At 35.2% G+C, this 14,878-nt stretch overlaps 1 protein-coding gene across 1 annotated transcript in view; it reads right to left on the reverse strand.

Annotated features, from left to right (window-relative positions):
- Nucleotides 1–14,878, reverse strand: part of C8H9orf84 (chromosome 8 C9orf84 homolog) — an 85,334-nt gene that overhangs the window by 17,612 nt on the left and 52,844 nt on the right. Inside the window, exons 17-21 of the mRNA XM_018052786.1 lie at nt 12,073–12,142; nt 10,872–11,050; nt 5,746–5,863; nt 4,264–4,375; nt 1,851–1,972 (exon numbers count right to left, since the gene is read on the reverse strand). Coding sequence (XP_017908275.1) covers nt 1,851–1,972; nt 4,264–4,375; nt 5,746–5,863; nt 10,872–11,050; nt 12,073–12,142 — 601 coding nt within the window. The remainder of the gene's footprint in view (nt 1–1,850; nt 1,973–4,263; nt 4,376–5,745; nt 5,864–10,871; nt 11,051–12,072; nt 12,143–14,878) is intronic.

The following is a 14,878-nucleotide window of genomic DNA, read 5'->3' on the forward strand; positions in this document are numbered from 1 at the left end:
TCCTGTGGCCACTGCTGAGTTTTCCAAATTTGCTGGCATATTGAGTGCAGCACTTTCACAGCATCATCTTTCAGGATTTGAAACAGCTCAACTGGAATTCCATCACCTTCACTAGCTTTGTTCGTAGTGATGCTTTCTAAGACGCACTTGACTTCACATTCCAAGATGTGTGGCTTTAGATTAGTGATCACATCATCATGATTATCTGGGTCGTGAAGATCTTTTTTGTACAGTTCTTCTGTGTATTCTTGCCACCTCTTCTTAATATCTTCTGCTTCTGCTAGGTCCATACCATTTCTGTCCTTTATCAAGCCCATCTTTGCATGAAATATTCCCTTGGTATCTCTAATTTTCTTGAAGAGATCTCTAGTCTTTGGTTTTGGGAATATTAATTGTGTGTATGACAGGTTATGGAGAGTAACATTGAGAGCCATCTGGAGGTGGGGATACCATGGGTAGTGTGTTATAATTGTCCACATAAAATAATGAGAATCTGAATCAAAATGTTGGTAATATTGATAGAGTGAGGGGACAGATGAAAGAGAAAGTACACTGGTTGAATCTATAACATTTGTTTTCCAGTCTTGCTGACTGAAAGGGAGGCAATGGTCATAAGTAGCTAAAGGAAAGAAAAGAGCAGATATGTTTTGGGCAGGAATAGAGAATATAGTGAATTCATACTATGTTAAATTTGAGAGCCTGTGGAATATCAGAATGGAAATATTATATGTAAAGTTAGAGACATATGTCAGAGATTTCAAAGAGACTGAGGCTGCAGATATAAATATAATAATTATATGCAGAAAGATGTTGGCTGAAGCTATCGCGAGGATAAGATTTCTAATGGACAAAATAAAAGGAAAAAAGATTTCAGATCTATTTCAAGACTAGGACAAGGAAGAAGAAGTAAAGTCAGAGAAGAAATAGTAAGATAGAAGATCAGAAACATGCAAGCGCCATGGAACTGAAGAGTTTCAAGACAGAAGGCGCAGACAATAGTCTTAAATACTTCAGGGCAGTGAAGTGGAAATATTTTGGGAGCTGATCATCAAAAAGCCACAAATGGCGAGTGACCTCTGAGAGAGAGACATCAATATAGAGGTAGAGACAAAAGCCAGATTTCAAACAGTAAAAGGAGAAAGTGAAAGCAGTACATTCATAAAACTCAGAATGAGGGAAAGGAGAGACACATGATGATAACTTGAGCCAGTGTCTTGGCATGGGTTTGGGGGGTAATTTTTCAGTTAAGAGCATCAGTGGAAGAAAGTATAGTAAGATGCTAGTTAGTTAGTGTATTTTCACATGATTTTTAGAGAGGAGTGATTTAAGAATGACTTGTTAGATTGGCGCAAAAGTAATTGCTGTTGGTGCAAAAGAAATTGAGGTTAAGAAGTTGGTGCAAAAGTAATTGTGGTTCAAAAGTAATTGCGGTTGGTGCAAAAGTGATAATAATTGCGTCTGGAACAAAAGTAACAGGTTGGTGCAAAACTCAACTGCAGTTATTTTTGAACCTCAATTACTGTTGTTGCACCAACTGCAATTTTACTTTTGCACCAGCCTAATAACAGATGAGTCCAGAATTAAAAATGAACAAAAAGTGAAACACTTAAGGCAACAATTCTTAGTGAGGAAAAGGAGGGGAAGATGATTTGTTCTATTTCCAGGGGAAATAGATCATCTCCCAAATTCTGATTTGTCTTCCTATGGACTTGCTTCCACCTTGAGAATCCCTTACTTAAAGCAAACTAGGTGAACAAGAGGAAAACGGACATAGCTACTTTTGTTCAAAGAAGAAGACTGAATAACTTAACAGATATATATGTGACTTTGGATGGAGAAGTATTACTTACTCTGAATTTAATGGCTTTTTGGCATATAAAATTATCCAACAATAGCTGTACTGGAATGATAATGCCATCAGTCTCATAATGATATTGTCTGATGCCTTCTCACAGTTTAATTCTTCTAGGTCCTACCAGAAAATAAATAAAATAAAAAGATTCACTAGGTTGACCAGTTGTTATGAAATTTTGTTATTATATTTCAAGAATCTATAATATATAAATTATATATTATAGATTGTGGGTGTGGGCTTTTTATGGAAAAATGAAAGTCACACTGAAAGCAATAGGGGAAAAGCTACAATAGATGTAAAACCGTTAATGACAGCCTTGGCCAGGAAGGTTCATGAACGTCCTAAAGTCCTAGACGGGAAGAAAACAGCCTACAGAGTGCTCCTATTTGGGCAAAACCCTTTGTAGACTGGGATCTGACTACTCTTAAGGACAAAACCCTGTGGGATGATCTGTATTAAATACTTATTTAAGGAAGATGAAAACGCAGCTGTTAATATATTTATTGGAATCTCTCACTGATGATCTAGAATCCCTTATCTCCTTTAACAAAATTAATTTTTGATAGAATGAATAATTCAGGAAGTGTTTTATTCTAACATTAAATTATGTAATGTAAGCAAGGATTAAAAGTTTTCCCAAACAGGATATCCCTCCCGCAAATAATTGTTATTTAAGAAATTTAAATACATAAGACACAATATCCTATAAGAACTTTTCTAACAGTTTTTTGTTTCTGTCATATAATTCTTACATTATTATATTTGCTTGTCATCAGACTTCTACCTTAATGTATACTCCATACCATTAAACTGGTTTCTGCTCTTCACTCCCACACTATTAAATTAATTATAATTTGAATTCCAATCAAGCAAACATATCAGGGAGATTCATATACCTTAAATTAAAAAAATATATGAATTTTTAAAGAGATCTTCTCTCTCTTTTAAAAAACTGCCTTATTTATAGGAAATCCTCACTTTAGAGGAAATCTTTTATTATCAATTACAGACTAGTATGTTACTTCCTTTTAAGAAACAGTGGCTAGAATTTGATTTTTAAAAGTTTTAACACTATAATTATTCAATAAATGTATTTTAAAATAGGTCAGTACATAATATTAAAGATTTTATATTTGCTCTATCTTCTTAAAGTATGTTAAAAAAGCTGGAATCAAGATTTCAGGGAGAAATATCAATAACCTCAAATATGCAGGTCCATCCTTATGGCAGAAAGTGAAGGACTAAAGAGCCTCTTGATGAAAGTGATAGAGGAGAGTGAAAAATCTGGCTTAAAACTAAACATTCAAAAAACTAAGATCATGGCATCTGGTCCCATCACTTCATGGCAAACAGATGGGGAAACAATGAAAACAATGACAGACTTTATTTTCTTGGGCTCCAAAATCACTGCAGATGCTGTCTGCAACCATGAAATTAAAAGGTGCTTGCTCCTTGAAAGAAAGGCTGTGACAAACATAGATAGTATATTAAAAAGCAGAGACATTACTTTGCCAACAATGGTCCATCTAGTCAAAGCTGTGGTTTTTCCAATAGTCATGTATGGATGTGAGAGTTGGACCATAAAGAAAGCTGAGTGCCGAAGAATTGATGCTTTTCAACTGTGGTGTTGGAGAAGACTCTTGAGAGTCCCCTGGACTGCAAGGAGATCAAACCAATCAATCCTAAAGGAAATCAGTCCTGAATATTCATTGGAAGGACTGATGCTGAAGCTGAAGCTCTAATACTTTGGCCACCTGATGCGAAGAACTGACTCATTAGAAAAGACTCTGGTGCTGGGAAAGATTGAAGGTGGGAGGAGAAGGGGACAACAGAGGATGAGATGGTTGAACGGCATCACTGGCTGGACGTGAGTTTAAGCAAGCTCCGGGAGTTGGTGATAGACAGGAAAGCCTGGCATGCTGCAGTCCAGGGGGTTACAAATAGTCAGACATAACTGAGCAACTGAACCAAACTGACATAATATTAAAGAGTTTCTATTTGCTCTGTCTTTGTTTTTTTCAAGTCAGCAAACATTTATTAAGCATCTACTTTGTGGCAAGAACCATGCCAGGCACAGGACAGGGCAGAGACAAATGAAACCAGGTCCTCAAAGCACTTACAGCCTCCACAGAGGAAGCTTGAAAGCAATTTCATGAACATACTGCACTGTCACCATCCTCTGCAGGTCTTCTTAAAGTATGTTAAAAATTATAAGGTATTGAAAAAGGCTGGTAATAGCCATTTTCCACAGTGATGATTTTAGCACTTATGGCCCTTTTGCAAAGTTTTGAAGAAATCATGAATAAAGTGTAGTTAAGCTCTTTAAACTATAATCTCTAATAATGTTTACATGGTTACACATACATTTTAATATATTTGATTTACCTTTTTTTACTGTATAGTTTTACCTGCAAAATTACAGCAGTGTGCTCATCAATTGTCATTACCACATAATGCTCTGTACCTCCAAAGAGTTTCAGTGACTCGCTGCAGCATCTCTCCACTAGTGTGATGTTATAGCTGTAAAACACAGTATTTTGGGGTGACATATGGCTAAGAAAAATTCTTTAAGAAAAACTAGATTGTCCTCTAGTGTATTAGACTATTTGAATGACTTTGCAAATTTCATACATCAATTTATTCTACTTTATAAACTTGAGTCTATGAATAATTCATAAACTATCAATTATTCAGTCTATGACTGATTAGTTATGTGCTGCCTTATGTATTTTGCTAAATATTAATGTATATGATACTATTATAAATGTCTTTTGTGTTTGCTTGGTTTTGGGGCTTTTGGGGGCTGTGCCTTTGCCAGTGCCTGCACAGCTTGTGGGATTTTATTTCTCCCACTAAGGACTGAACCAGCCCTGGGTAGTGAGAACAGGGAGTCCTAACCACTGGACAACAAGGGAATCCCCCTATAATAAACATCTTGATCAATTTATTCTGGCTCTGTAAGTAATAATTCATTAAATCAAATCATTCTACACTTATCAGAATTTTCTTTTCTTTCTCCTGAAAAGTGATCTAGATTTTAACTGTTATAAGCTCATAGTTTTCTGTGAATGCCCCACAGTCTTAAGATACAAAAACAAAAGCATGAAAATAGATCTGCATTTTAACTAAGGTCACAGCATAATTATCCTTCCTTGATATAGACAGCCCAATGTCTAAATTTTCTGTGACAACTTGTATGCTATGATAAAGTTTTTATATTAGTTGAAAATTCTCAGTGTTGACATGACCTTAGAACTAAAGGCCTAAAAACTTGAGAATTGATTCAGAACTTCATAATCTTGTTTCCAAAGCAGTATTTTTTTAAGTCTTTATTGAATTGGTTACAATTTTACTTCTGTTTTATGCTTTGCTTTTTTTGGCTGTGAGGCATGCAGGATCTTAGCTCCCCAACTAGGGATTGAACCAGCACCTCCTGCATTGGAAAGCAAAGTCCTAACCTCAAGACCACCAGGCAAGTCCCTAAGCAGTATTTAAAGTCCTCTAAATAGGAATACTCATTCTCAATATCCGTGACCCAAAGATATGACCATGCAGTTCACAGAAACCAATCCCAACATAAAATATTCATATTTGTTGGTAACAGTAGAAATGCAACTGAAATATGAATTGAAATAAATATTATTTCTGTACAAAATTGATATATACCAAAAAAGACAATATTCAATATGTATGATGGTATGCTATAGGGAGAGAAGTATAAATTGACATAAACTCTATGGAAAACTATCTTGTGTGATGCAATTCCAGGCTTGAATCAGAAAGAAATAGTGCCACATTATAACATAATATTTAGTCCATTAGGGAATATATATATATATATATATATATATATATATATCTTTGCTAAAGTTATGAAATCAATAACTTACTTGGATTCTAACAACTGTAGGATTTCTGGAGTATTAAGAAGTCCTTCAGATGCAAAAAACATATATGGAATCTGAATTTCCAAGAGAAAACCACCAAAACTATCAAGCAAGCTGCTTCCTAAAGATGAAAAAAATTATCAGTATGTCTTTTTTTTCTCCTCCTCCATTCTTCCTCTTTTTACTAAACATGAGAATAACAGATGTATATTCAAGGAGTAGTATAAAAATAAAACATGTTCATTGAAAAAATATGAATTCAGAATAAAGACCTGAAAAATAAAATAAAAACCACATGTTATTCTACTGCTGCTGCTAAGTTGCTTCAGCTCAGTTAAGTCACTCAGTCGAGTCCTACTCTTTGCGACCCCATGAATCACAGCATGCCAGGCCTCCCTGTCCATCACCAACTCCCAGAGTTCAGTCAAACTCATGTCCATTGAGTCGGTGATGCCGTCCAACCATCTCATCCTCTGTCGTCCCCTTCTCCTCCTGCCCCCAATCCCTCCCAGCATCAGAGTCTTTTCCAATGAGTCAACTCTTCACATGAGGTAACCAAAGTACTGGAGTTTCAGCCTTAGCATCATTCCTTCCAAAGAGCACCCAGGCCTGATCTCCTTTAGAATGGACTGGTTGGATTTCCTTGCAGTCCAAGGTACTCTCAAGAGTCTTCTCCAACACCACAGTTCAAAAGCATCAATTCTTCAGCACTCAGCTTTCTTCACAGTCCAACTCTCACATCCATACATGACCACTGGAAAAACCATAGCCTTGACCAGACAGACCTTTGTTGGCAAAGTAATGTCTCTTCTTTTTAATATGCTATCTAGTTTGGTCATAACTTTCCTTCCAAGGAGTAAGCGTCTTTTAATTTCATGGCTGCAGTCAGATCCAGCTCTGTGCGACCCCATGGACAGCAGCCCACCAGGCTCCTCTGTCCACGGGATTCTCTAGGCAAGAATACTCGAGTGGGTTGCCATTTCCTTCTCCATGTTATTCTACTACCCAGAAATAAAATATTTATTACTTATTAAAACTACTATATACTAAGAACAGAGTTCAGTATATACTTCCACACTATTTTCCTATACGTTTACTTGTCTATACTTACACATGTACATGCACTTGAAAAAATAAAGAAAGGAAAATATAAGATCATACTCTACCTGAATATTAATATCTGCTTTATTCAATTAGTATTTATTGGACATTTCTGTATAAATATATATACTGATTTATATAAAAATTTAAAGTTATGTGCTGTACAATAATCCATAAGAAGTGTTCTAGATCAATAGGACAAAAATTATATGACTCAATAGATAAGTGGATGAAGGACATAAACAGGCAGTTTACAAAAGAATGGCTATGCAAGATCAATTCACTTATGAAATGATACAGATAAAGATATGCAAATTAACACAACTGTAAAATAGTTTCTATCTCTAATCCCTTCAGAAATTTAAAAGATTAATAATACCTACTCAAAGTAAAAACACAAGGGAAAAAATCCTCTCATACTTTCTGCATAGATATAAACTGGGATAGAATTTCTGCAAAGATATTAGCAATATATAAATGTGTGCACACCTTTGACCCAGAAACTCATTTTACCTTAGAGTTTTTACTTCTGAGAACAAATACATAAAGATATATAAGATACATAAATTGCTATAAATCTTGTGGTGTAATAGTAGAAAATCAAAACATTGTAAATGACCCAAATAAGGAATTGTTTGAATAATTTAATTTCAAAGGTGAATGCTTATGTATTATCCTTCTTGGACCCATGTTTTAATCATTTAATGATGTTCACAAATTCTAAAAGAGTAGGACATGACTTAGCAGCTGAGCAGCAACGCTTAATTCTATATATCAACGATTCCAAAGTAATAATTACAGTGACTGTATTTTAATTTTTATTTATTTTTCTAAATATAAATTTATTTATTTTAATTGGAGGTTAATTACTTTAGAATATTGTATTGGTTTTGCCATACATCAACATGAATCTGCCACAGGTATACACATGTTCCCCATCCTGAACCCCCTTCCCTCCTCCCTCCCCGTACCATCCCTCTGGGTCGTCTCAGTGCACCAGCCCCAAGCATCCAGTATCATGCATCAAACCTGGACTGGCCATTCGTTTCATATATGATATACATGTTTCAATGCCATTCTCCCAAATCATCCCACCCTCTCCCTCTCCCACAGAGTGCAAAAGATTGTTCTATACATCTGTGTTTCTTTTGCTGTCTTGCATACAGGGTTATTGTTACCATCTTTCTAAATTCCATATATATGCGTTACTATACTGTATTAGTGTTTTTCTTTCTGGCTTACTTCACCCTGTATAATAGGCTCCAGTTTCATCCACCTCATTAGAACTAATTCAAATGTATTCCTTTTAATGGCTGAGTAATACTCCATTATGTATATGTACCACCACTTTCTTATCCATTCATCTGCTGATGGACATCTAGGTTGCTTCCATGTCCTGGCTATTATAAACAGTGCTGCAATGAACATTGGGGTACACGTGTCTCTTTCACTTCTGGTTTCCTTGGTGTGTATGCCCAGCAGTGGGATTGCTGGGTCATAAGGCAGTTCTATTTCCAGTTTTTTAAGGAATCTCCACACTGTTCTCCATAGTGGCTGTACTAGTTTGCATTCCCACAAACAGTGTAAGAGGGTTACCTTTTCTCCATACCCTCTCCAGCATTTATTGCTTGTAGACTTTTGGATCGCAGCCATTCTGACTGGCGTGAAATGGTATCTCATTGTGGTTTTCACTTGCATTTCTCTGATAATGAGTGATGTTGAGCATCTTTTCATGTGTTTGTTAGCCATCTGTATGTCTTCTTTGTAGAAATGTCTATTTAGTTCTTTGGCCCATTTTTTGATTGGGTCGTTTATTTTTCTGGAATTGAGCTGTAGGAGTTGCTTGTATATTTTTGAGATTAGTTGTTTGTCAGTTGCTTCATTTGCTATTATTTTCTCCCATTCTGAAGGCTGTCTTTTCACCTTGCTTATAGTTTCCTTTGTTGTGCAGAAGCTTTTAATTTTAATTAGGTCTCATTTGTTTATTTTTGCTTTTATTTCCAGTATTCTGGCAGGTGGGTCATAGAGGATCCTGCTGTGATTTATGTCATAGAGTGTTTTGCCTATGTTCTCCTCTAGGAGTTTTATAGTTTCTGGTCTTACGTTTAGATCTTTAATCCATTTTGAGTTTATTTTTGTGTATGGTGTTAGAAAGTGTTCTAGTTTCATTCTTTTACAAGTGGTTGACCAGTTTTCCCAGCACCACTTGTTAAAGAGATTGTCTTTAATCCGTTATACATTCTTGCCTCCTTTGTCAAAAGATAAGGTGTCCATAGGTGTGTGGATTTATCTCTGGGCTTTCTATTTTGTCCCACTGATCTATATTTCTGTCTTTGTGCCAGTACCATACTGTCTTGATGACTGTGGCTTTGTAGTAGAGCCTGAAGTCAGGCAGGTTGATTCCTCCAGTTCCATTCTTCTTTCTCAAGATTGCTTTGGCTATTTGAGGTTTTTTGTATTTCCATACAAATTGTGAAATTATTTGTTCTAACTCTGTGAAAAATATCGCTGGTAGCTTGATAGGGATTGCATTGAATTCGTAGATTGCTTTGGGTAGTATATTCATTTTCACTATATTGATTCTTCTGATCTATGAACATGGTATATTTCTCCATCTATTAGTGTCCTCTTTGATTTCTTTCACCAGTGTTTTAAAGTTTTCTATATACAGATCTTTAGTTTCTTTAGGTAGATAAATTCCTAAGTACTTTATTCTTTTCATTGCAATGGTGAATGGAATTGTTTCCTTAATTTCTCTATTTTCTCATTATTAGTGTATAGGAATGCAAGGGATTTCCGTGCATTGATTTTATATCCTGCAACTTTACTATATTCACTGATTAGCTCTAGTAATTTTCTGGTGGAGTCTTTAGGGTTTTCTATGTAGAGGATCATGTCATCTGCAAACAGTGAGAGTTTTACTTCTTCTTTTCCAATCTGGATTCCTTTTATTTCTTTTCCTCCTCTGATTGCTGTGGCCAAAACTTCCAAAACTATGTTGAATAGTAGCGGTGAAAGTGGGCACCCTTGTCTTGTTCCTGACTTTAGGGGAAATGCTTTCAGTTTTTCACCATTGAGGATAATGTTTGCTGTGGGTTTGTCATAAATATAGCTTTTATTATGTTGAGGTATGTTCCTTCTATTCCTGCTTTCTGGAGAGTTTTTATCATGAATGGATGTTGAATTTTGTCAAAGGCTTTCTCTGCATCTATTGAGATAATCATATAGCTTTTATTTTTCAATTTGTTAATGTGGTGTATTACATTGATTGATTTGGAGATACTGAAGAATCCTTGCATCCCTGGGATAAAGCCCACTTGGTCATGGTGTATGATCTTTTTAACATGTTGTTGGATTCTGATTGCTAGAATTTTGTTAAGGATTTTTGCATCTATGTTCATCAGTGATATTGACTGTATTTTTAGAATTGAGTTGGAATGTCTCAGAACTCAAACTTCCTACTCAAAGTGGATGGAAAGTAATTTATGGCAAGTTTTGAAAGAGAGGTGCACTGTGAGTAAACACATATAGGGTTTTTAATTTAGTGGATCTTAGAATTCACAGCCTTAGTCATGTGAAGCATTACTGAGAAATACAAAGAAAGCTAATGCTATGTAAAGTGGTTTAGACTTTTTCCCAAGCATTTGTGCACAGTTTTTTTGCATGTTAAAAGTTCTCTGTGTCAGTCAACATACTATTACATATTTTCCCTGAAATTCAGTAAAAATACTGTTTCATAAAAGTCAGATTAAGATTAGATATAATTAAATTGTGTTATTTTAAGTAAAATTTAGAAGTTAAAGTATGAAGACAAATAGAATCAGTAAAGGCTAGTTTCAAAAGAGGAATATGAGGTAAGAGATAGTTAAAGTCTTTGTTCAAGGTCACACAGATGATGGTGAAGTTAGAGCTTGAACTCTAGTCTTCTAATGCTGTAGCTTATTCTCTTTTCATAAATCAGAAATAAAAAAAACAGAAAATTTTTATGGTCATGGAGCAGAAAAAAAGAATTTAAATTATATTCTTACTCTTTAAAACTGTATCTGGAAGAATCACTTTTAAGGCCATGTAAGGAATATTCAATTTTTCACAATGTTCAGTCCAACAAGAGTTTTCTACAAAATTGTATTCCACCACAAATGAGAAATTACTCCAGGGGAAATCTGCTCCAATGTATTGATTGGGTACAACTACACAGAAACTTGTACTAAAGACAAAAGAAAGCCAAGAAGAGAGAATTAGACTTGTATCATTATACCCTTATGATAAAAGATGACTGCTTTGGCTATTTTATGGAAATTCTTCTCTCATCTATGCTCACTTATCTTGGAAAGACACGTGTATTTCCAGCTGATTTGTTCTCCAATTGTGCTAATGTCTTTTCATCTTTCTTTTCGATGGTCATACTTTTAAAAAATATTAAAAATTTTATATATAAAATATATAAAAAGAATATAAAGCAACCTTGGACTTGTTTCACATCCTCAAATGCAAAGGACCCTATTTTATTATCTGATTCTTATCAATAATACACAAATCACCATGAAAAATCAATCTCATTTTCTTAAAGATGGGAGATTTTAATCTTTGATAATCTATATATTAATAGTAGAATATTACCTGACAACTTAAAAAAATTTTTTTTTCTCAATGGGCTTCATAAATAGTTTAACAACAACCAAATGATGGATACTTAAATATCTTAATTTATCTTTCCCATCTTCAAATTTCTTACAATATAGCATTTACTAAATTAAAATTCTCTACTGCTGCTTTCTATTAGAAATAATTTCTACATAAAATAAGGCAAAGTAAAAACATTTTTAGACAAGCAACACTAAATTTATTATTATCAGGCTCTCACTGAAAGAATTTCTAAAAGATGTACTACAGGAGAAGGAAACTCTAAAAGAGGAAGAAAATGTAAGAAGCAATGCTGAACAAAAACACTGGTTAAAAATAAGGGTAAGTCTAAAGAGGTACTCCTTGTACCAACACTAACAATAGAAATGATAATCTGGAGATATTAAAACAAGATTAAGCAAAAATTCTGGACAACAATAATATATAAGGCAATGAACTTAGTTAAATAATTTTTCAGGAAAGGGTAAAGGCATACATTAATTTCAGGTGTTATTAAACTTTTTTTTTTTAAGTTCTAGGGGAAATTGTGCTTTTCCCATGGAACTGGTATGTCTGTTACCCATAGATGAACAAGTACATTTTCACCTGTTTAAAACACCTTCAGATTCCAGAAAGTCTTTTCTTTTGTTTGAATGTAAGACAATCAGTGTCAAACCTGTTGGGAAAAAAAAGAGAAATACGAAAAGATTTTTTTTCAGTATATTTTCATATCTATTTTTAGGTGTGTCATATATTTTACTACCATAGAAATGAACTAAGGCCCATGAACAAGGATTATTTTTCTAAGTCTAGGAAATCAGAAACTTTGAGCCATGGGCACTATTTCTGGTGTGTGTGTATGCTGTGTGATTATAAGCAAGGAAATTCTGAATTTATTATGTAAAATAATAAAACAGATCAAAAACTTAATGTTAAAGTAACAAAACACACCAGTTTCATGTAGTTCCTTTTATTTTGTGAAAAATTATGGTAGATTTTACCTTTCCTTTAGCCAAAAATTTAAGTATATAACTAGACAATAAGAGATGATACTTCACTATGGTAGGAATTTTTTTCCTTTCTATTTGCTGTGTTAGAAAAAGAAGTCTTATTGGACACTGCCTGCTTTGTAGATTTACTCATGCTTCTCAATTATATTTAAATTACTTACATTATTTGTTATATATATTTTAAATATAATAAATTAAAATTTATTACACCCACACTACAGTTTATTTTTGGTAGACACAGTTGGTTTAAGAATAGCTAATTCCAGTTCATATAAATTCTACACTCTATTCATGAACTTCTGTCAACTGTGACTTCTCAAAGGTGTGATATAATAATGACATCAGTTCAGTTCAGTTCTGTTGCTCAGTCATGTCCTACTCTTTGTGACCCTATGAATCACAGCATGGCAGGCCTCCCTGTCGATCACCAACTCCCGGAGTTCACTCAAACTCATGTCCATAGAGTTGGTGATGCCATCCAGCCATCTCATCCTCTGTTGTCCCCTTCTCCTCCTGCCCCCAATCCCTCCCAGCATCAGAGTCTTTTCCAATGAGTCAACTCTTCACATGAGGTAACCAAAGTACTGGAGTTTCAGCTTTAGCATCATTCCTTCCAATGAACATCCAGGAATGATCTCCTTCAGGATCGACTGGTTGGATCTCCTTGCAGTCCAAGGGACTCTCAAGAGTCTTCTCCAACACCACAGTTCAAAAGCATCAGTTCTTTGGTGCTCAGCCTTCTTCACAGTCCAACTCTCATATCCACACATAACCACTGGAAAAACCATAGCCTTGACTAGACGTACCTTTGTTGGCAAAGTAATGTCTCTGCTTTTTAATATGCTATCTAGGTTGGTCATAACTTTTCTTCCAAGGAGTAGGTGTCTTTTAATTTCATGGCTTCAATCACCATCTGCAGTGATTTTGGAGCCCCAAAATATAGTCTGACACTGTTTCCCCATCTATTTGCCATGAAGTGATGGGACCACATGCCATGATCTTAGTTTTCTGAATGTTGAGCTTTAAGCCAACTTTTTTACTGTCCTCTTTCACTTTCATCAAGAGGCTTTTTAGTTCCTCTTCACTTTCTGCCATAAGGGTGGTGTCATCTGCATGTCTAAGGTTATTGATATTTCTCCCGGCAATCTTGATTCCAGCTTGTGCTTCTTCCAGGCCAGCGTTTCTCATGATGTACTCTGCATAGAAGTTAAATAAGCAGGGTGACAATATACAGCCTTGACGTATTCCTTTTCCTATTTGGAACCAGGCCGTTGTTCCACGTCCAGTTCTAACTGTTGCTTCCTGACCTGCATACAGATTTCTCAAGAGGCAGGTTAGGTGGTTTGGTATTCCCATCTCTTTCAGAATTTTCCACAGTTTATTGTGATTCATACAGTCAAAGGTTTTGGCATAGTCAATAAAGCAGAAATAGATATTTTTCTGGAACTCTCTTGCTTTTTTGATGATCCAGCAGATGTTGGTAATTTGATCTCTGGTTCCTCTGCCTTTTCTAAAACCAGCTTGAACATCTGGAAGTTCACAGTTCACGTATTGCTGAAGCCTGGCTTGGAGAATTTGACCATTACTTTACTAGTGTGTGAGATGAGAGCAATTGTGCAATAGTTTGAGCATTTTTTGGTATTGCCTTTCTTTGGGATTGGAATGAAAACTGACCTTTTCCAGTCCTGTGGCCACTGCTGAGTTTTCCAAATTTGCTGGCATATTGAGTGCAGCACTTTCACAGCATCATCTTTCAGGATTTGAAATAGCTCAACTAGAATTCCATCACCTCCACTAGCTTGTTTGTAGTGATGCTTACTAAGGCCCACTTGACTTCACATTCCAGGATGTCTGGCTCTAGGTGAGTGATCACATCATTGTGATTATCTGGGTTGTGAAGATCTTTTTTACACAGTTCTTCTGTGTATTCTTGCCACCTCTTCTTAATATCTTCTGCTTCTGTTAGGTCCATACCACTTCTGTCCTTTATCGAGCCCATCTTTGCATGAAATGTTTCCTTGGTATCTCTAATTTTCTTGAAGAGATCTCTAGTCTTTGCCATTCTGTTATTTCCCTCTATTTTCTAGTGGAAAACCACTAGGCCATTCAGGTATGATTTATAATTTGTAAGGTCATATTATTGAAAACCTAATCTCTTTAAGTGATTTGTACTAGCTTTAATCCCAAAGCAGATTACTTGCTAAGCTTGTTACTAAGATCTTTCAAACACATGGAATATGGACCCACATCTTTGTTTCTAATACTAGACAGAAAAAGGCCTAGTTCCTAGATACAGAGAATAACTGCCAGTTGCAAAGAGAGTAAAAACATTTTTCAATATGTAGAGTTAATATTTTTGTGTCAGTAGACCTTGTTGAAACAAAATATTAAGAGTTCAGTTC

The sequence above is a fragment of the Capra hircus genome, chromosome 8, assembly GCF_001704415.2.
Source record: "Capra hircus breed San Clemente chromosome 8, ASM170441v1, whole genome shotgun sequence".
Taxonomy (NCBI): Eukaryota; Metazoa; Chordata; class Mammalia; order Artiodactyla; family Bovidae; genus Capra; species Capra hircus.